We start from the raw sequence: 22552 nt of genomic DNA on the forward strand, positions 1-22552 counted from the left end.
CATCTGATGCTCCTGGAAGTTGGTTTGCAGAATCAGACCCCAAAGTTCTCACTTTCTAGAGTCCATTTTTATAGGAATTTCTTCCTATGCCAGTCTATGGGAATTGCTTCATCATGCTGTTGCCGAATCAATCAGCAGATGGCACATTCCTGATGGCTCCGTGCTGCCAGATGTTATCTTGTTCTTTGGTTCTCCCATTCTTGAGGCTGTTGGGTGGATTCCAGTCTGCCCTCCAGGGGTCCTCTGGTTATTTCCACTTGACGCCTTCTTCAGCCGATGGACACTGGATTCTTAGGCTGGCACCTCCCTGATCATTCAGTTATTATCCACACCGACCATCCATCCACATACATCCTCTATCTCTATTTTAATCACAATTGTTAACAAAGCAAGATGAATACAACAAAAGGGCGGGGAGTCTCTGGCTGCTGTTTCTGTTGTTAGAGTATTGCTTTGAGTCTCTCTCTGTGTGAGTAGTTGTCGTTACAAAGAATTGCTTTGAGAACAGACTCTGTCTTAGAATGTACTAACGCAATTAGCAGCTTGCAAGTTTCACACGTAGAGGGAGAGAAACAGTACCAAAAACCAAGAGACCTCTTAATTAGTAATACCCTGGAATTTAAACTATGGGGAATCAAATTCATTTGTGATTTTAATACAGAACTTCTTTAATATGATCCAACACCCAGATCTGGATTTCTGCTTTCAGCTGGGGGTACTCTGCCGCAGCCTCTTCAGGCAAATCATAGTAGGCCTTTGGGGCCTCCCCACACAGGAATGGAGCGAGGATGCCAGACCACTGTCCTCAGGGCCAAGCCTCCCACAGGGCTGTCTTCTGAAAGGCCAGGAGGTATGCCTCTACATCATCCTGCTGTGTCATTTTCTGCAGCCAATTGCTGGCCCGCATGATCTGCGTCCCATCATAGCCACAGTTCAGCTCTGTAAGGGCCTTTACCTGGTTTACCAGTTCCCACAACATAGCCCAGTCTTGAGCAGCCTGGTCCATCAGCAAGCGATTAGTCTCTTGCTGCAGCCGTACTGCCTCCTGTTGGGCAACTGCCTGGACACGGGTAGACTCCTGCTGGGCAGCCGTGGCTTGTATCAGTGCCCGCACTACCTCCTCCATTGTGGTGAAAAAAAATAAAAATAGACCCTCTCCCCTTTTTTTTTCCCCCAAACACCCTCCTTCTTCCGCCACGCTGTGTACACCAAATCCCACCACTGATACCAGTTGTGACAAAGGTCCTCCTCTACCTTGGTGGGTCTTGCGCTTATTGGCAGATTTGCTCGCTTTGGAGCTTCACGGCAGCCCTCAGTTTGGCTATTTTCGTGAACTCACAGTCCAGGTCAACTCCTCTTGTGTCTGACCACGAGTTGGGAGGTTTGGGGGGAACCTGGGCCTGCCCTCTACTCCGGGTTCCAGCCCAGGGCCCTGTGGAATGCAGCTGTCTAGAGTGCCTCCTGGAACAGTTGTGCGACAGCTACAACTCCCTGGGCTACTTCCCCTTGGCCTCCACCCAACACATTCTTTATCCTCACCATAGGACCTTCCTCCTGGTGTCTGATAATGCTTGTACTCCACAGTCCTCTAACAGTATGCATTCTCACCCTCATCTCCTAGTGCCTCTTGCTCCCAGCTCCTTACATGCACACCACAAACTGAAGTGAGCTCCTTTTTAAACCCAGGTGCCCTGATTAGCCTGCCTTAATTGATTCTAGCAGCTTCTTGATTGGCTGCAGGTGTTCTAATCAGCCTGTCTGTCTTAATTGTCTCCAGAAGGTTCCTGATTGTTCTGGACCCTTCCCTGTTACCTTACCCAGGGAAAAGGGACCTACTTAACCTGGGGCTAATATATCTGCCTTCTATTACTCTCCTCTAGCCATTTGGCCCAACCCTGTCACATAAGTAAAAAATCAAAAATGATCCCTGCTATAATCTTTCACTATATTTGTAGGTCACCTTGTGATCTTGATATGGTATCTTTATATTATATTTATTTATACTAAAATGTAGGTAACCTGACCTGAAATTGAAGACATGGGTCATGTCAGAGCAAGATTTTATTTAATATGATAACATTTTTTACCATTGAAGTCAGAGCCCCTGATTCTTGTTTACACTTAGGCCCCTTTGCCCTACACAGGAAGTACAAAGGGCCCTTAAAGTGGGTAAAAATTACGTTTACTGAGACTGTAAATGTAGATTGTTGCTTAGATTGAAAACTCTTCAGGGCAGGGAGTTTTTTCTTGTTATGTGCCTAGCATAATGGGGCTGTGGCCCATGAGGCGGGCACCTTGTCACTATTGCATACTTCCCAACATTTCAAGGGGCTAAAGCAAGATGCAGCGCCACTCAGATTTGCCCCGTCTACTTCACCGTAGATAGCAATGGAAGGGCCGCTGGGCCAAACCTGAGTGGCGCTGCTACCCTGTGTGCCAGGTCACAATGCCACTTCGTTTGGGGGCCATCTTTAATGGGGGTGTGACAGAATCCCTGGGGTGCAGCCTGGGACTGTGAGACTACTGTGCCCCCTGAACTCTCTCCAGTCTGGGCTGTATCTCACAGTGCTTTGCTAGTGACCAGCAGCAAACCCCTCCAGGAGCTGTGATCACTCAGCACAACAGCATGTGGAGCCCCCACACCCAGCTAGATTGCATGAATGTTCCTAGAGCCACTCATGAATCACACAGAGAAAGGCACCAGCCAAATCCCCCCAGCTCCCAGCCTTGTACCTCAGGAATTTACCGTCTTGCACTGCTCAAGATGAGCAGTGAAAATTTATCAATTGGTTTACCACTTCATCAATGGAAAGTGGATATACACCAGCCTTTGCAAAACCTGAGCCGATTTGCCACACACTTCAGACAAACTCACAGGTAAAGATAAAAAGCTAAAGAAGTTTATTGACTATAAAACATAGATTTTAAGTGATATTAAGTGATAGGCAAAAAGTCAGAGTCAGTTACCAAAAGAAATAAAATATAAGCACACAGTCTAAACTCTCAAACCTATTAGGCTGAGTAACAACTAGACTAAGCAGTTTTTCTCACCCCACTGGATATTGCAGTCCTTAATATACAGATTTCACCCTTGCAATCTGGGCCAGTCCCCTCAGTTGGAGCCTTCAGAGTGTCCTTGTTGCTTGCAACGTAGGTGGGTGATGGAGAAAGGCCCAGCATGTGACCACTGTGTCTCTTTTATATACTCAGTCCCATGTGCTTATAGATCACAAGTCCAGGCATGTCTGGTGGGCATTGCTGAGTCTCCAGGCAAGGTTGAGCAATTCCCCTGGTGTGGCCTTATGCAGGTGAGTCATTGCATTGTAGCTCCCTTGCAAGACAATGGCTGTTGGTGGGTTGATTGACGCTGCACCTGGGTGTTAGCTACTTTCCTTGCTGTTGCCTTTGGGGATCTAATATCTGGCTGATTCCCGAACTTACAGCATGTTTTAGAGACCACCATACAACACATTTCTCATAACTTCATATGTATTCATGATACACATATATGAATAGAGAAATGACTTTCAGCAGATCATAACCTCAGATCATAACCTGATACCTTACAAGGCATGCTTTATGTGTAAGATCACAATTATATAAAAAAGAGGAATAAGGGGGTTCCAGGATCCCCCTTATCCCCCAAGGTATAGAATGTCACAGCGGGTCCCAGAGCAAATTGCCCCATTTCCTCCTTCCGCCCCAATCTCAGGTGATTCTGAATATAGGAATGTTTCACTTCAGCCAGGATAGAGAGTCTGGGGGGGGGGGGGGGTCAAAGTGGGATAGTCCCGCAAAAGCCAGGACTGTCGTAAGATCTGCCACTCACTGCTATACAAATATTTTGAATCATTATATTTTACTCCCCACTTTATATTCTATTTACACAGTCGGAGTGGTGTAAAGGGGCCTTATTGTAAATGAGAATCAGACTCAGAGTCTACATACCCTGGTCTAGACTTGGCCCGACACTTGGATACAAGACTAGGTCAGGCTTCTTTACACCATGCAAAAGTACTTGCAGATATTGCAACACATTCTTCTTTTATTACTATTATTATTATTATTCGTACTAGTGCCAGAAATGTACATGTGCTACATCAATGTAGTGAAGACACAGTCCCTTCCTTGAAGAGCTTACAGCATAGTTCCGACAAGTGAACAGAAAGCATAACAGCTCAAACACATAGGGCTAACTCCCCTTACATAAGTAGTACCAGTGAAGCGACGTTCCAGAGAACTCACTTAGAGTTAGACAAGCAGAGGTAGGCCATGGTGCCTAGAGGACAATGACGGCAGCAGCAAAAGGAGGCAAATGATAGTCCCCATTGAGCCAACCTGCCTGGCAACTGCAGGGTAGCTTTTGTATTGGATGTATTATGATCAATACTGCTCTGCTTCCTCACCTCAGCTCCCTCAGATAAGGACAGGATTTTGTCCTAAAATTCTCATATGTTCAACAAGGGAAGTGATTTAGCATTTGCTCTGAACTTCAGTCTTACACACAAGAATAGTTTGCTTTTTAGTCTATTAGCAGGCAGAAAGAGAAATATCAAGAAATTAACATCCTGTAAAGTTATGCCAAACACTATGGGGTAATAATAATTGGCTGAAGGTAATCCTAGGCATCTATCTACATCCTACAGATTTTTTTATTGAAAAAATGCATGACAACATTATCAAAAGTGCTGCTTGGAATCTAGGGGTTTTGACACCAGGAGAGGTGATTGCTGAGGCTTCTGACACTCAGGGAGATGTGGGAAGGTTTTGTTTTTGTAGCTACAAAGGAACTGAAGCCTTTGATACTGGTGAGCGGGTGCATCTGCTCTTTAAAATCCTGATTCAGTAAGATAATTGAGCGCATGCTTAAATTAACTCATTGCAATCAATGAGCCTACTCACGAAGTTCAGCACACTCATAAGTACTTTGCTGAATAGGGGCCTAAATTTGGGAGTGGATGCAGGGTTGAATTCTTCATTTGCCACCCCTACAAAACTACACCTTACTTCATCCAACAACAATACAGAGGGACCACCTGGATTATCCTGCTAAAACGATCAGCGGTGCAAGCATTACCAATATTAACACTTATTATGAGACTTCAGAGTTGAGACTTCATAGATTCATAAATTCCAAGGCCAGAAATTATTATTGTCACAAAGTTCCTCCTCTACCTTGGTGGGTCTTGCACTTATTGGCGGATTTGCTCGCCACGGCAGCCCTCAGTTTGGCCATTTTCGTGAACCCACAGTCCAGGTCAACTCCTCCTGTGTCTGACCAGGAGTTGGGAGGTTTGAGGGGAACCTGGGCCTGCCCTCTACTCCGGGTTCCAGCCCAGGGCCCTGTGGAATGCAGCTGTCTAGAGTGCCTCCTGGAACAGTTGTGCGACAGCTACAACTCCCTGGGCTACTTCCCCATGGCTTCCTCCCAAAACATTCTTTATCCTCACCATAGGACCTTCCTCCTGGTGTCTGATAATGCTTGTACTCCTCAGTCCTCCAACATTATGCATTCTCATTCTCAGCTCCTTGCGCCTCTTGCTCCCCACTCCTTACACGCGCACTACAAACTGAAGTGAGCTCCTTTTTAAACCCAGATGCCCTGATTAGCCTGCCTTAATTGTCTCCAGAAGGTTCCTGATTGTTCTGGACCCTTCCCTGTTACCTTACCCAGGGAAAAGGGACCTACTTAACCTGGGGCTAACATATCCACCTTCTATTACTCACCTGTAGCCATCCCGTTCGACCCTGTCACATTATCTAGTCTGACCTCCTGTTTAGCATGAGCCATAGCACTTCCCCCAGAAAATTCCTGGAGCATATTTTTTTAGGAAAACATCCAGTCCTGATTTTAAAAGGGCCAGTGATGAAGGATCCACCATGACCCTTGGTAAATTGTTCCAATGATTAATTACTTTCACAGTTAAAAATTTATACCTTATTTCTCATCTGAATTTGTCTAGTTTTAACTTCCAGCCATTGGATCGTGTCATAACTTTCTCTGCTAGATTGAAGAGCCCATTATTAAATATTTATTCCCCATGCAGGTACTTATAGACTCTAATCAAGTTACGTCTCAGCTCTCTCTTTGTTACACTGTATAGACTGAACTCCTTGAGTCTATCTAATAAGGCATGTTTTCTAATCCTTTAATCATTCTCCTGGCTCTTCTCTAAACCCTCTCCAGCTTATCAACATCATTCTTGAATTGTGAGCACCAGAATTGGACACAGTATTCCAGCAGCGGTTGCACCAGTACCAAAGATCTGTGAGAGTGAGGGATCATTTTTCAGGATAGGTTGTAAATCTTTGATGACGCGCTGGAGAGGTTTTAGTTGTGAAAACACCATCCTGTAGAAGCCCTCTACACCAACATTCCACACAAAGATGGACTACAAGCTATCAGGAACAGTATCCCTGATAATGTCACGGCAAACCTGGTGGCTGACCTTTGTGACTTTGTCCTCACCCACAACTATTTCACATTTGGGGACAATGTATACCTTCAAGTCAGCGGCATTGCTATGGGTACCTGCATGGCCCCACAGTATGCTAACATTTTTATGGCTGACTTAGAAAAACGCTTCCTCAGCTCTCATCCCCTAATGTCCCTACTCTACTTGCACTACACTGATGACATCTTCCTCCTCTGGACCCATGGAAAAGAAGCCCTTGAGGAATTCCACCATGATTTCAACGATTTCCATCCCACCGTCAACCTCAGCCTAGACCAATCCACACAAGCGGTCCATTTCTTGGACACTTCTGTGGTAATAAGCGATGGTCACATAAACACCACCCTATACTGGAAACCTACTGACCGCTATACTTACCTACATGCCTCCAGCTTCCATCCAGGACACACCACACGATCCATTGTTTACAGCCAAGCTCAAAGATACAACCGCATTTGCTCCAACCCCTCAGACAGAGACAAACACCTACAAGATCTCTATCAAGCACTTTTAAAACTACAATACCCATCTGCTGAAGTGAAGAAACAGATTGACAGAGCCAGAAGAGTACCCAGAAGTCACCTACTACAGGGCAGGCCCAACAAAGAAAATAACAGAACGCCATTAGATGTCACCTTCAGCCCCCAATTTAAACCTCTCCAGCACATCATCAAAGATTTACAGCCTATCCTGAAAAATGAGCCCTCACTCTCACAAATCTTGGGAGACAGACCAGTCTTCGCTTACAGATGTTAAGGAAAAGTTAGCACATGTGACTCCATTTTGGTTTGGGGCCATTGTCTAAAAGCAAACACATCATGCTCCAGGAGGAGTGTTCTTTAGATACTGCATTCCTGTGAAAATCCTCCTCCTTGTCTCCAGCCTGCCTTGACTCCTGGTATCTGTTCTTTGTCTGTCCCTAACTCCCTGTCTCCTGGCCTTTGATATGATAATAAAAGTTACTGATGCATTGCTTTAGGACCATGCTGTGTAATTAACATACTAGTTTAGCACGAGGAATGCACCAAGCAGGGATAGGTGGTAGATAAGAAAAGGGTTTGTTTATTGGCTAAGGTTTCCGATGCACGAGGGCAACATGCTTTGCTAAAAGGTATATAACCTTTGTATAATCTGTATTCGGGGTCCCCTCCTGGCTAGCAGGGGGGCACCATGCTTGAGCGTAATAAACTTGGTGTTTTTTGGGAACTCTGCAGTTGTGGACTTTGTTTATGTGCCTCAGCCTAGATTCGAACTATGCGTGACCTATCAGGTATAATTCGTAGCATTTGTGTGCATGTCCTACCAGGTGTAATTCATAGCATTTGTGTGCGTGTCCTACCAGGTGTAATTCGCAGCTGTTGTGTGCGTGTCCTATCAGGTATAATTCGTAACACAGACAGCCTGAAGCAAATATTCTCCAGCAACCACACACCACACAACAAAAACACTAACCCAGGAACCTATCCTTGCAACAAAGCCCGATGCCAACTCTGCCCACATATTTATTCAAGTGACACCATAGAATCATAGAATATCAGGGTTGGAAGGGACCTCAGGAGGCCATCTAGTCCAACCCCCTGCTCAAAGCAGGACCATCATAGGACCTAATCACATTAGCCACGGCATCATGGGCTCGTTCACCTGCACATCTACCAATGTGATATTTGCCATCATGTGCCAGCAGTGTCCCTCTGCCATATTCATTGGCCAAACCGGACAGTCTCTATGCAAAAGAATAAATGGACACAAATCTGACATCAGGAATCATAACATTCAAAAATCTGTAGGAGAACGCTTCAACCTCTCTGGCCTCTCAGTGAAAGATTTAAGGGTGGCAATTTTGCAACAGAAAAGCTTCAAAAACAGACTCCAACGAGAAACTGCTGAGCTTGAATTAATATGCAAACTAGATAACCATTAACTTGGATTTGAATAGAGACTGGGAGTGGCTGGGTCATTACACAGATTGAATCTATTTCCTTAAATTAAGTATCCTCACACCTTCTTGTCAACTGTCTAAAGGGCCATCTTGATTATCACTACAAAAGTTTTTTTCTCCTGCTGATAATAGCTTATCTTAACTAATTAGCCTCTCACAGTTTGTATGGCAACTTCCAACTTCTATGTATATAGATCATCTATATCTATATCTATCTATCTTCTTACTATATGTTCCAATCTATGAATCCGATGAAGTGGGCTGTAGCCCACGAAAGCTTATGCTCTAATAAATTTGTTTGTCTCTAAGGTGCCACAAGTACTCCTGTTCTTTTTGTGGATACAGACTAACATGGCTGTTACTCTGAAACCTGTCATTAAAAATAAAAGTGTCCTGGATTGTCAGTCCTGTTGCTTGAAGCCCTACTTTTGACCCACCAAACAGGTACAGCACGGGCAGCAGCACATTGCCCTACCAGTGTGCTCCATTCCTAACATTGAGCCCTATGTCAGAGAAGGAAAGCTGGCTGAGTGTGCATGTCCAGGCAAACTTTGGCTTCCTAAAACAGCCTGTCAGGAAGGATGCCCATTAGCATCAGCAGTGATGACACAACAATTAGATGTTTTCTTTAATATAGATCTCAGCTCTTGCAGTTAAGATTAGCTGAAATACAGTGAGGTGGGTTTTTAAAAAACTTTAAAAGTGGTTGCTAGCACATTGCTATCATTTCAACCACCATTAGACGCTTTAAGTCCCGACAGCAACTGGCCAGCTCAGCTGGGTGGTGGGGAGAGAATATGGACTTTGGACACTCCTGCCCCCTCCTCATCCCTCTTGCATAGCAATACTGCTGGCAGTGGAGACACTGGAGGATTTTTTATAATGGGGATGCTAAAAGCCATTGAACAAAACTGTAAACCCTGTATGTGAAGGAAGCCATGCATTCGGCTGCTGCCGCATCTTCAGCACCCCTAGTTCCAGTGCCTCTGGCTGGCCGTGCTACCCACCTGCACTCTCTGCATTCCCCAGACACATTGCCACTGGCCTCTGGGCAAGTGTGCACAAGCACAGAAGGTTTGGTGCCCCCTTTTACACTCGTGCCTTTGCACAGGGCCAGCCATGATCTCACTTTTAATACTGACATATTCAAACTCAGATTCTTAATTTAACCCAGTGTTGTTCCACTGGCATTTCCATTGGTTTGAATTGGATCCAGTGGTTTGGGCCATGGGCCAAATTCAATGGAGCAGCACTCACTTGCACCAGCAGAGAAGTAATTGGATCTGTGCCAGTTTATATCAGCAGAGAAGTTGGCCCCATTTATCTATTGCTATCTCTTTCATTTTAAAAGCAGTGTCTCAGTTTATACATTTTTAACCTTGAAAGACATACTTTCCTTCCTTTGATGGAGAACAAGAAACAATTCAAATCAATACATTCCTGCTTTGATTAGTGATAGATGGACTGATTAAAAATACATTTAGCATACCCATAAAATTCAGATCACTTTACTGCTCAGGGAAAAATCTTTTTATTGACATTATTTTTGACTTCTAACAAATGTCTTGATTACACAAGAATGGCCAGGGACAAATTCAGTTGTGTCCTAGATGCTCAGTAAATGCAAGGACTGTAATCTAAAGCACTGATCTTATGTGCAACAATTAGACATTTTCTTAAATGTAAATTTGGCTTTTGCTGTTAGATCATACAAAGCATTTTTTCCCTTTAAAAATACTTGCTGCAAATTTTATCTGAAAGATTCAGGCAGACACACTTGAGAACAAGTGCAGAACAGGGGAAAAGATACCAGTTGAAGGGAAAAGTTAAAGGTTAAAGGTAACTACAGTAATGGACAAACATAAGGAATTCCACTTTTATAGGAAGACATGTCCAGCCTGCCTAGGTCTAAGACCAAATTCTTCCCTTTTCTTCTTTCTACACATATGAGCCAGTGAAACCTGTCAAGTGGAGCAGGGGCACTTGCTCTGTAGCAAACCTCTTCATTGGGCTCCAGGAACATGGGCTTAGGGGCAGGCCTATGAGTGCAGTAAGGAGGGACTGATGAGCATGGTCTGCTGCAGATTTTGTGGAATAGCTCAGATCTGTACTTAACATTTTGGGACAGGCCTGTGAAACATTTTTTCACCAGTCCATCCTATTCAAATAAGGAATGCAACAGCTCCTACTCCAGTTCTCCAGTCTTCAAAAGAGACCTCCAGGTTAGACAAGAAAATTGATACTTCTGATATTTCTAAGGTAAAGAAGAAGCAGAACTTTCCTTTTTAAAAAATGAAACACAGAGATCTTCTTTATACATCAGGAAGAAACAAAATAAAGGGCAAAACCCCATGTTTCCCTCTTTTTAGTTCATCTATATTGTATAATATATTGCAAATAGATTGGGCAACTTCATTGTGTCCAAAATTAAAACAAACCAAACAGGGTGGAATTTTCCGAACAGGCAATGTGATTTGGATGTCCAGTTCCCAATGTTAGTGAGAAATCTCTTAGCCAGCTCAGCTTAAGCAGAGAAAATAGATATAAACGGTTTCAGAAATAATTTTCACTTTGCTGTTTACATTAAACTTGTTCTGTTTTATATATTTCTGTAAAAACACTGCAATGTGAAGAAAATAATCCCTGATGCAAGCATATTTGAGAATCTGGCCATTCTGAAAGGATGTGGGAAACTCACACAGACATACAGTATATAATAATTGCCTATAGCATCAGTTCACTTACTTTGGTTCGAATGATGAGTGGTAATGGAAGTAAAAGCAGTGGAGTGAAGAGAATCAGTAGGAACCTTCGGTAGACCCAAAGCTGACTGAAAATTTTCATTGCTGAGAGCTGGCGGCTCAGTTTTCTGGTAGAAACTACCAAAAAAAAAAAAAAATCAGATGGCCTATAAATAGTTGACTGATTAATATTTCTCTGTCTAAACTATCACCTTTAGCCTTTGCAACAGACTGATTAGTCAAGCTGAGTTAAAAATAAATCTTGCTCTTTATTGTTTTAGTGTCTTTACTAACACTAGGAAGATAAGACTGGTGTTCATCAGTAAACCTCAGGCTTCAAATGTGCTCTGCGTTTAAGGCTTAGTAGTTTTCTTATTACTATCTGCCCCCACCCGTAACATATTCCTATAAGTGGAATAGGGAATAGAGAGCTAGATCCTGCAAGGTGTTGAGAAAGCTCTTAACTACCATTGACCTGAATAGAAACTGAATACTCCCACTCTTATAGGAGTGGCCCCTTGCAAGGACAGGTTATATTCTATGCTTGACATTTTATTTATGTTAAGCTCAAGCCTAGCCTGCTCTGTTTTAAAGGGAGCCCAGGAATTAACAAGAACCACAGAAAACGTGTGATCTGGAAGAAGAAAATTGTTTACCTACCAATGGCACTTCTAATACAGCTTTACTGTTAATGAAAAAACAGGGTTCATTAGCATGAACAGGACATCAGCTGGCATTTTTGAAAGACATAATTGAAAATAAATGCCTACAAAATGTAAAGTAGAATGGAGTGAGAGTCAGATCTCTGACTGTAATGGCCCATGGCCTCGTATGTGCTGTGAGAGATGCACTCAGCTCAGAAAAGCTTTGCCAGGCTCCCACTGCCACCGATCCATTTTCATTTCCTCGACTTGCTGCGCAGAGTGATTGACAGCTGGAATTTAATAATATTCAGCCCTTAAATAGCACTTTTCATCCATAGATCACCAAGGAAGGTAAATATCATTATCTCCCTTTTACAGAGGAGGAAACAGAGAATTAGAGGGACTCGTTTGAGGCTGCACAGCAGACAAGTAGCAGAGCCAGGATGTCTCCCGCTTCATTGATGCCCATGATGCCTCCCATCAAATTAGAGGTAATGTGAAGAGGAGATGGCAATGTGCTGGGCCTTGATGAGGAGTCAGTTCTCTGAATAACAAAGGGAGGGTCAGAAGCAATGGATATTGGACAAAGGCCATGGCATCTCTAGGATATAGCCACTGTAGTGGCAGACAGGACTATCCACTTTTCTTTCCATGTATTCAAGAGCTCCCCTTTCTGAACTCATAAGCAACATGGGGTGAGAAATGACTCTCTGGCCAGCTGCAGGATTTAATACATATGTATGCACATACCTACTAAGGGGGATGCAATCTGATACACTTTAAACCTACACGTTTATCGTTTTCCCTTTTTCTGATTCCCTCCTGATGAATAATCACTTCTGACCCCAGCAGAATTCCATCATGGAGAATGTAATTAGATTGCAAAACAATAAAATTAAATCAATAAATAAAAATAAAAACCAACATGCAGAACAACCGGAAGAAACAACTCTATAAGATTTTAATGAAATGTGATTTAGGAATCTGGACAAGAAAACATGGGTTTAGGTCTCGGCAGAGGTGCCACTAAAAACATTTAGTTTGTACAGGTTCCTATGATCTCTTTAGCTTGATTTTCTTAGGGCTGCTAGTGGATTGTAATTTTCTATTTTCCCTTCCAGCTATTCTAGGACTTCTGTGACTGAACTTACATTCAAGAGCTGCAAAGCAACTGGGAAAGAGATAGCAGCATAGGAGAGTCCACTGGCAGCCTTTGAAGAAGCAGCTCACAGAAACCACATGAAGCTCCACTTTCTTCATGTGACCCTGTGGTCCACTTCTCCATAGAGTGGGGGGAAACCACTTATATTTTATGCTTAGCTATGACCTCTATTGCTGACTGTAAAATAGTTGGCTTGCATCCAATATATTCCAGAACAGTGTTCTTGTAGCATAGTTCATTAACAAAACATTTTGCATTTTTAAAATCTTACAGTAAGAAGAAAATTGGAAGCTTTGTGAGCTATTGATTACAATACATTTTATGGCTCCTGTGAAGCTGGGTGACCAGGTCATGTCAGAGTGTACTCAGGTCAATTCCCTTGTGTATAAGTATAGATCAAAGCAATTAGTGTTTTGCGTGTTTAAACTTAATAATCATAGAATCATAGAATCATAGAATATCAGGGTTGGAAGGGACCCCAGAAGGTCATCTAGTCCAACCCCCTGCTCGAAGCAGGACCAATTCCCAGTTAAATCATCCCAGCCAGGGCTTTGTCAAGCCTGACCTTAAAAACCTCTAAGGAAGGAGATTCTACCACCTCCCTAGGTAACGCATTCCAGTGTTTCACCACCCTCTTAGTGAAAAAGTTTTTCCTAATATCCAATCTAAACCTCCCCCACTGCAACTTGAGACCATTACTCCTCGTTCTGTCATCTGCTACCATTGAGAACAGTCTAGAGCCATCCTCTTTGGAACCCCCTTTCAGGTAGTTGAAAGCAGCTATCAAATCCCCCCTCATTCTTCTCTTCTGCAGGCTAAACAATCCCAGCTCCCTCAGCCTCTCCTCATAAGTCATGTGTTCCAGACCCCTAATCATTTTTGTTGCCCTTCGCTGGACTCTCTCCAATTTATCCACATCCTTCTTGTAGTGTGGGGCCCAAAACTGGACACGGTACTCCAGATGAGGCCTCACCAATGTCGAATAGAGGGGAACGATCACGTCCCTCGATCTGCTCGCTATGCCCCTACTTATACATCCCAAAATGCCATTGGCCTTTTTGGCAACAAGGGCACACTGCTGACTCATATCCAGCTTCTCGTCCACTGTCACCCCTAGGTCCTTTTCCGCAGAACTGCTGCCTAGCCATTCGGTCCCTAGTCTGTAGCTGTGCATTGGGTTCTTCCGTCCTAAGTGCAGGACCCTGCACTTATCCTTATTGAACCTCATCAGATTTCTTTTGGCCCAATCCTCCAATTTGTCTAGGTCCTTCTGTATCCTATCCCTCCCCTCCAGCGTATCTACCACTCCTCCCAGTTTAGTATCATCCGCAAATTTGCTGAGAGTGCAATCTACACCATCCTCCAGATCATTTATGAAGATATTGAACAAAACCGGCCCCAGGACCGACCCTTGGGGCACTCCACTTGATACCGGCTGCCAACTAGACATGGAGCCATTGATCACTACCCGTTGAGCCCGACAATCTAGCCAGCTTTCTACCCACCTTATAGTGCATTCATCCAGCCCATACTTCCTTAACTTGCTGACAAGAATACTGTGGGAGACCGTGTCAAAAGCTTTGCGAAAGTCAAGAAACAATACATCCACTGCTTTCCCTTCATCCACAGAACCAGTAATCTCATCATAAAAGGCGATTAGATTAGTCAGGCATGACCTTCCCTTGGTGAATCCATGCTGGCTGTTCCTGATCACTTTCCTCTCATGCAAGTGCTTCAGGATTGATTCTTTGAGGACCTGCTCCATGATTTTTCCAGGGACTGAGGTGAGGCTGACTGGCCTGTAGTTCCCAGGATCCTCCTTCTTCCCTTTTTTAAAGATTGGCACTACATTAGCCTTTTTCCAGTCATCCGGGACTTCCCCGGTTCACCACGAGTTTTCAAAGATAATGGCCAATGGCTCTGCAATCACAGCCGCCAATTCCTTCAGCACTCTCGGATGCAACTCGTCCGGCCCCATGGACTTGTGCACGTCCAACTTTTCTAAATAGTCCCTAACTACCTTTATCTCCACAGAGGGCTGGCCATCTCTTCCCCATTTTGTGATGCCCAGCGCAGCAGTCTGGGAGCTGACCTTGTTAGTGAAAACAGAGGCAAAAAAAGCATTGAGTACATTAGCTTTTTCCACATCCTCTGTCACTAGGTTACCTCCCTCATTCAGTAAGGGGCCCACACTTTCCTTGGCTTTCTTCTTGTTGCCAACATACCTGAAGAAACCCTTCTTGTTACTCTTGACATCTCTGGCTAGCTGCAGCTCCAGGTGCGATTTGGCCCTCCTGATATCATTCCTACATGCCCGAGCAATATTTTTATACTCTTCCCTGGTCATATGTCCAACCTTACACTTCTTGTAAGCTTCTTTTTTATGTTTAAGATCCGCTAGGATTTCACCATTAAGCCAAGCTGGTCGCCTGCCATATTTACTATTCTTTCGACTCATCGGGATGGTTTGTCCCTGTAACCTCAACAGGGATTCCTTGAAATATAGCCAGCTCTCCTGGACTCCTTTCCCCTTCAAGTTAGTCCCCCAGGGGATCCTGGCCATCAGTTCCCTGAGGGAGTCAAAGTCTGCTTTTCTGAAGTCCAGGGTCCGTATCCTGCTGCTTACCTTTCTTCCCTGCGTCAGGATCCTGAACTCAACCAACTCATGGTCACTGCCTCCCAGATTCCCATCCACTTTTGCTTCCCCCACTAATTCTACCCGGTTTGTGAGCAGCAGGTCAAGAAAAGCGCCCCCCCTAGTTGGCTCCTCTAGCACTTGCGCCAGGAAATTGTCCCCTACGCTTTCCAAAAACTTCCTGGATTGTCTTTGCACCGCTGTATTGCTCTCCCAGCAGATATCAGGAAAATTAAAGTCACCCATGAGAATCAGGGCATGCGATCTAGTAGCTTCCGTGAGCTGCCGGAAGAAAGCCTCATCTACCTCATCCCCCTGGTCCGGTGGTCTATAGCAGACTCCCACCACTACATCACTCTTGTTGCACACACTTCTAAACTTAATCCAGAGACACTCAGGTTTTTCTGCAGTTTCGTACCGGAGCTCTGAGCAGTCATACTGCTCCCTTACATACAGTGCTACTCCCTCACCTTTTCTGCCCTGCCTGTGCTTCCTGAACAGTTTATAACCATCCATAACAGTACTCCAGTCATGTGAGTTATCCCACCAAGTCTCTGTTATTCCAATCACGTCATAGTTCCTTGACATCACCAGGACCTCCAGTTCTCCCTGCTTGTTTCCAAGGCTTTGTGCATTTGTATATAAGCACTTGAGATAACCTGTTGATCACCCCTCATTCCCAGTATGAGGCAGGAGCCCTCCCCTCACAGACATTCCAATAAAACTAATGGGATGTTCCGTGAGTTGTTTTCACTTATCTGTTGCCGTCATAATGTAATACCAAACATGCACATTGTAAATACCCCTGTAACTAAATAACTCAGACATCAAAGAAGCCTTGGGGAATGCTAATGAAGGACTTTATCAAAAAAGGTGCTAAGTCCAAAGCAAATGACTATTGTGATGACCTGAGGTCAGAGACTCAACGTGCATTCCACATGCAAAGGAAAAGTCCACATTAGAGCCCATCCCCAGAGTTATTCTGGGTACTCCTGAGACAGTTTTGGGAAACTGGCAGATTATTACATCTCTGCTATTATTTGGAATTATAAACTGAGACTCACCTGTATATATATTTTACCTCCTTTAACTTCTCAATAACTCTCCTTTCCTTTGCTTAGCTAATAAACCTTTAGTGAGTTTACGACAACATTGGCTGCCAGCATTGTCTTGGGGTAAGTGACTGGTATCTTGGGACCGAAAGAAACTTAAATCTGATTTGATTTTTGGTTTAAGTGACCTTTTATCACGAAGTCCAGTTTGTCTGGGTGGCAAGATAGACTGGAGAGGCTAAGAGGACTGTCTGTGACTCCACGGTAAGTCTTAGAGTGATCCAGGAGTTCACATTTGTTACTGGCTTGGTGAAATCTAATTATAGAACACATCACCAGTTTGGGGTCTCTGCCCTCTGACAGTCTGCCCTGAGGTAGGCACTCACAGTTGTGAGCCACTCCAGACTGTGTGAAAGCTCCTTTTTAATTTTCTCAGGCATGGAATTCCTCTCATGCCTGGATGCTATGGTCATGGTTGGGGGTTAGAAGTATCTCTGACCCCCTTTATAAGTCGGAGTGCACCCCTCTCAGGGCTCAGGCCTTGAGCGTTCACATCTCTGCATTGGAATCATGTGATTCTCCCACCTTTAGACCAGGGTACTGGGCTACAGGCCCCCTGTCCACCAACTGTGATTACTCAGCAAGCCCACCAGGACTTCACCACACTACGAAGCTCTGTTTCCTCACTGGGAAGTTCTGACACCCCTGCTACTCATCCCAGGTTTCCAGACTGAGGTGAACCCTTCTGGTTCTCCTGCACCAGAAGCGATGGTCCAACCATGGGCATACAGTGGGATTCGCCATATCTGTTCCATGTGAACTGAATGAATTGTCATTGACCCTCCTGGTTATCCATCTTCAACATGTCAGAAAATTCAGCCCAAATGCTATCCACATACTCCACTGTATAACCATTTGTCCCATGATAAGAAGCAATTGGGGAAACAGAGCACCATCCTATTTCTGCATTTCTTCCACCCAGTTTAGCAGGGAATTACAGTGAGGGGCAAAGTCATCAGGAACTGCCATCGTAAATATTTGATTGAGAGGGTCAGCATCAATACTGCATAGGAAAGTGGTTCCTAGAATGTCTCCCTGTCTGCACAGAACCCTGGGCTACACCATACAATTTCAGGGGTGATAACAACAGTGGCAGAGTGGATGCAGATATACGTGTATGCACAGTGTAAAACCCATGTCCAGCACAGCATAAGATGGACACTTGCGGTGGGGAAGGGGAGTGTGCGTGAGCATGTACGTGGTCCAGGACTCAAGTGTGTGCATCAGCACAGACCTAGCCTGTGTGGTCCTCCTGCTTCAGTAACAGTCCTGCCATTAAAATAACCATTCCATACAGTACATCTCTAAATAGTCACACAGTAAACATTTCCCCTGACCCAGTCACATACAGTCTCTGAATTAATACAGATCAAGTATTCCTAAACTATTATATATCAGCCAACGTCCTTCATGACTACACCAGTTTAAGATTGCATGGTGTTACTTATTGCATGCACTACAATGCCCAGGCACCGTAGGCTACAGCTGACAAACACTGATAATCCTAACCCGGCTTTTCCTCATTTTTTTAGATTAAATCCTTAACACTGTTTCTCTTCCTGTGTGATATGTACCTAATTGTGTTCTTATTGCCAGGTGGTTGCCCAGATTCCCCTGGATGCACTTATCCTTTATAGCCAAATCCTCCTCACCTTATTCACACAACTCCCACTGAATTCAGTAGATGTTTTACATTAGTAAAGAACGCTGCTTTTAGACCTTTATGATTTTGTTTGTTTTTTACAAGTCTCCTTTTATAAAGTTGTGAGGTGCTTTACAGTGTTGTTAAAAAGTGTGTGCCCGCATGCCCTATGCTGTGATTCAGCACTGTGAGATTCCATTATTCTTGGTTGGCTCTTCCAGGTACCACCTATTCCTTTCCTGGTCAGCAGGCATCCCTACAGCCTTCCTTCCAGGCTGCCCTGGGTGCAGCATTCTCCACAGCCCACCTTCTAGGTGCTGCATTGAAGAATCTTTTAACAGGTTTCTCTGCTGCCCTAGGCTTCCTTTAAAATCGGCATCATTCTGTAATCTCAAAGTGAGTGCACTCTTTGAATTCACTTACAGCTACAATTTTATTGGATGGCAGAAAAAGCTTCTGATTATGTAATATGGCACTATTTATTCCAGAGGGGATCTCCTTCATTAAAATGAAATCTGTTTTGTACAGTCATCCATCAACAAGAATATGAGTCGGTAGCATTATATTGGATCAATTTCTGTTGAGACGAGTCACCAGAAAGGGGAACTATTTACAGCAGCTCATCATTGGTTCATATTAGTGTTAGAGCACTTAACCACTGCAATTATTTCAAGTGATCATAGTTAATTTAGGCAGCATAAGCCATACTTTTAGGCAGCATCAATTGCATCTTAATGACAAAATAAGGTTCATGATTAATTCAAATATATCCATACTGGCTTTATCTGAGTTGTTAGATCAATTTATATTATATCAGGGTACAATATTAATTGGACACAACTCTGAGCTAATACCTTGGAATGATTAATATTCAGCACAATCAGTTAATCAGCTTCCTCTCTCAGAAACCCATGGGGATAAAGAATATTGAGGAAGAATACTCAATTGATCTTAGTCAAACAGCAAAATTGAATCAAGTTAACAACATTGAATCAATAAACAAATTATTCAAAAAGTTTCAGCAAATGAGTCTCATTATATCTTTCTTGGTGGGTAAATTAGTAACCACCAAGACATTGGTAGTTCAACTTTAAATTACTGTTGGAAATTTTCAAACTTATACAAGGGGATCTATTCACACAACTCCTATTGAAATTAATGGGAATTGTGTGGCTGAAATCTTCTAGTCAAATTTCAATGTGTGTGTGAGTGTGTGTGTGCCAATTAAAAAATTATTTAGGAGTAGTTACATTGTTAATAAAATTTCTTTGGAACATTCAGAATTCCAAGGTCCCTGGTAGGAAGTTTGAAACCTGTTACTGGAGGAATTAACTCTGATATTTTTGAAAGTTACCAAATTATTAATACATAGCAAGTTGTGGCTTTTATGGTCAGCACTGAAGTCTCCTGCCACACTAGTTGAGCGAGAAACTGGATTTTGAAGGAGATTATATTTTCAAACTTCCACAAAAAGAACTTGAAGGAGAGGTCAAGTGCCGGGGGGGGGGGGAACTCTTGAGAAATACTTTTCAAAATTGCTGATACTTAAGTGATGAAAATCAGCCAATGTAAAATGGTCTAGTGTTCATAGAGTTAAAGCAGACTTATTAACAAATAGTTTCATTTGCATGACTAGAATATTTGTAACCAGTCACCTTACAAGAAGTCTCACCAGCTTCTGGAGCAAACCCCTTAATGTGCAATAACAAGCAATGAGCAATTTTTCATCTCAAGAGCAGGTATGAATTTCCTTGCTTTCAACATATTTTCACTTCAGTAAACCAGTTTATTGAAGAATCTGAGGGCAAACTCCTAACAAAAGAGCTTGTTCCCATCAACAATACTGATTTAAGAGCTGTGAATAATGTTACATTTCTTTTAAGACAGACGACTGATAATTACCAATATGTTTTAGGTTCCACATGTGAGATCACTCTTTAAACATCCACAATACATTTATTAAAACAATACAATAAAAATACAGAATAACTACTTGATCTTTTAATACTTCCTTTAAAAACAAGCATGCAGTGCCAATTTCAGATCCAGAGCTAGGGCACCCCAAATTTTAGGGATCCACAGAGATTCTATTTGAAAAATTTGAGTTTGGATTTTAAAAAGCCTGAAAATCCAATTTGTTCACATCCTTTCTGTAGTGGGGGGCCCAAAACTGGACGCAATACTCCAGATGTGGCCTCACCGGTGCTGAACAGAGAGGAATAATCACTTCCCTCGATCTGCTGGCAATGCTCCTACTAATGCAGCCCAGTATGCCACTAGCCTTCTTGGCAACAAGGGCACACTGCTGACTTATATCCAGCTTCTCATCCACTGTAATCCCCAAATCCTTTTCTGCAGAACTGCTGCTTAGTCAGGCAGTCCCCAGCCTGTAACAGAGCATGGGATTCTTCCGTCCTAAGTGAAGGACTCTGTACTTGTCCTTGTTGAACCTCATCAGATTTCTTTTGGCCCAACCTTCCAATTTGTCTAGGTCACTCTGGACCCTATCCCTACCCTCCAGTGCATCTACCTCTCCCCCCCATCTTGTGTCATCCGCGAACTTGCTGAGGGTGCAATTCATGCCATCCTCCAGATCAGTAATGAAGATGTTGAACAAAATCATCCCCAGAACCGACCCATGGGGCACTCCGCTTGATACCGGCTGCTAAGTAGACATTGAGCCGTTGATCACTATTCATTGAACCCAACAATCTAGCCAGCTTTCTGTCCACCATTAATCCAATCCCTACTTTTTTAACTTGCTAGCAAGAATACTGCGGGAAACCATATGAAAAGCTTTGCTAAAGTCAAGACATATCACATCCACCCTTTTCCCCATATCCACAGTGCCAGTTATCTCATCATAGAAGACAATCTGGTTGGTCAGGCATGACTTGCCCTTGGTGAATCCATGTTGACTGTTCCTCATCACCTTCCTCTCCTCCAAGTGGTTCAAAATGGTTTCCTTGAGGACCTGCTCCATGATTTTTCCAGGGACTGAGGTGAGGCTGACCGGTCTGTTTCTTTGCTTCCTCCTCTCAAGAGTTACACTCAGCTCCTTCCCCTGGTTTTCTCTGCCTCCAGCACACACACAGCCTGCCACCAACAGCTTAGCCCCTGATTTTACAACCAGAGAAACTCCTGAGTCCACATGGCTTAGCTCTGACCTGACCCATGGTCTAATGCCTCAAGTGGTAGCCACACAGCCCTCAGCTATTTCTGCCACGGAAGGGGCTTGATTGCCCCTTCTGGTGAATCTGAAATAGAGTGCTTAAGTACACCCAGGAGGTCTGTGATTGTCTTTGGATCCAAGACCCACTACTGGCAGCCATTCACTCTTTTCTGCATAACAATATTAAATGGTGTAGTTTGAAAAACATGAAATCTCAATGTCAAAGAGTAGCAAATGTACCCAGATAGGGACATTCTCTGCTGTTAGTTAATCTGGCTACAAATGCTGGCACAGTAGTTGTTTGTGCTGTCCAAAACCAAGTGTAAGAAGATTAACCAAATTAGTTCCAACAATAAAGGGCACGTTGACCAGATTCATTTTACTATGTTCTGGGAGAACAACGGGGTCTAATGTCAAGATTTTCACAGAGGAAAGCCAATAGTAGTACTTTAAATGTCACCACACTGCAGTAGGATAATACCTATTTGAATTTACTTTCAATAGATTGTCAACACACTTATACCTCTCACATTAGCACAGCACTGCACTGAAGTTAATCCTTCCTTCAGTATCTCTATCACTTTTTACTGAGTGTGTCTGTGACCCATTAACCCGTTAATGTCTACTGGCAAGGGGGTTACAAGAATATCTGAATGCTCATATGTACATTCTGGGTCACCAAAGAATGTCACGGGAGGGAGGTCTTAAATGAAAGCAAGCGTCACACTGGTCATTGTGATATCACTGTGAAATGTGCGTACAGATACTATGTAAGAAGTTCCGAATGTATACTGAAAATGGGTCTTAGATTCTTTATCACAGAAGAGGTGGAGAAACAGGTTTCCTGTCAGACAAAAGATGTTTATTCACCTGTCTCACCATCGGCAGGTAAATTAAGCATTGTAAGCCAACATAATGGTGGCACATTTACATAGAAAGTTTAAGTCAACAAGGAAGAGCACACTGTGGGACAGGAGAACTTTATCTTGAGATACACTTCAGTGGTTTGCTGTTTGGGGAACAGAGAAGACACCCTGTCATCTGCACTTA

The 22552-nt window shown here is 43.5% G+C and overlaps 1 protein-coding gene across 3 annotated transcripts in view; it reads right to left on the bottom strand.

Annotated features, from left to right (window-relative positions):
• SLC13A1 (solute carrier family 13 member 1) overlaps nt 1-15902 on the bottom strand; it is a 73871-nt gene extending 57969 nt beyond the window's left edge. The window contains exons 1-2 of one of the 3 annotated variants that reach the window (XM_084616740.1): nt 15883-15902; nt 11140-11273 (exon numbers count right to left, since the gene is read on the bottom strand). In XM_084616740.1, coding sequence (XP_084472866.1) covers nt 11140-11273; nt 15883-15887 — 139 coding nt within the window. In that variant the 5' untranslated portion in view covers nt 15888-15902. Of the gene's footprint in view, nt 1-11139; nt 11274-15882 lie in introns of those variants that run through there. The other 2 variants (XM_084616742.1, XM_084616741.1) reach the window with 2 other exon arrangements.
• Nucleotides 15903-22552: the final 6650 nt, after the last annotated feature.

Source organism: Lepidochelys olivacea, assembly GCF_965140295.1.
Source record: "Lepidochelys olivacea isolate rLepOli2 genome assembly, chromosome: 1".
Classification (NCBI taxonomy): domain Eukaryota; kingdom Metazoa; phylum Chordata; order Testudines; family Cheloniidae; genus Lepidochelys; species Lepidochelys olivacea.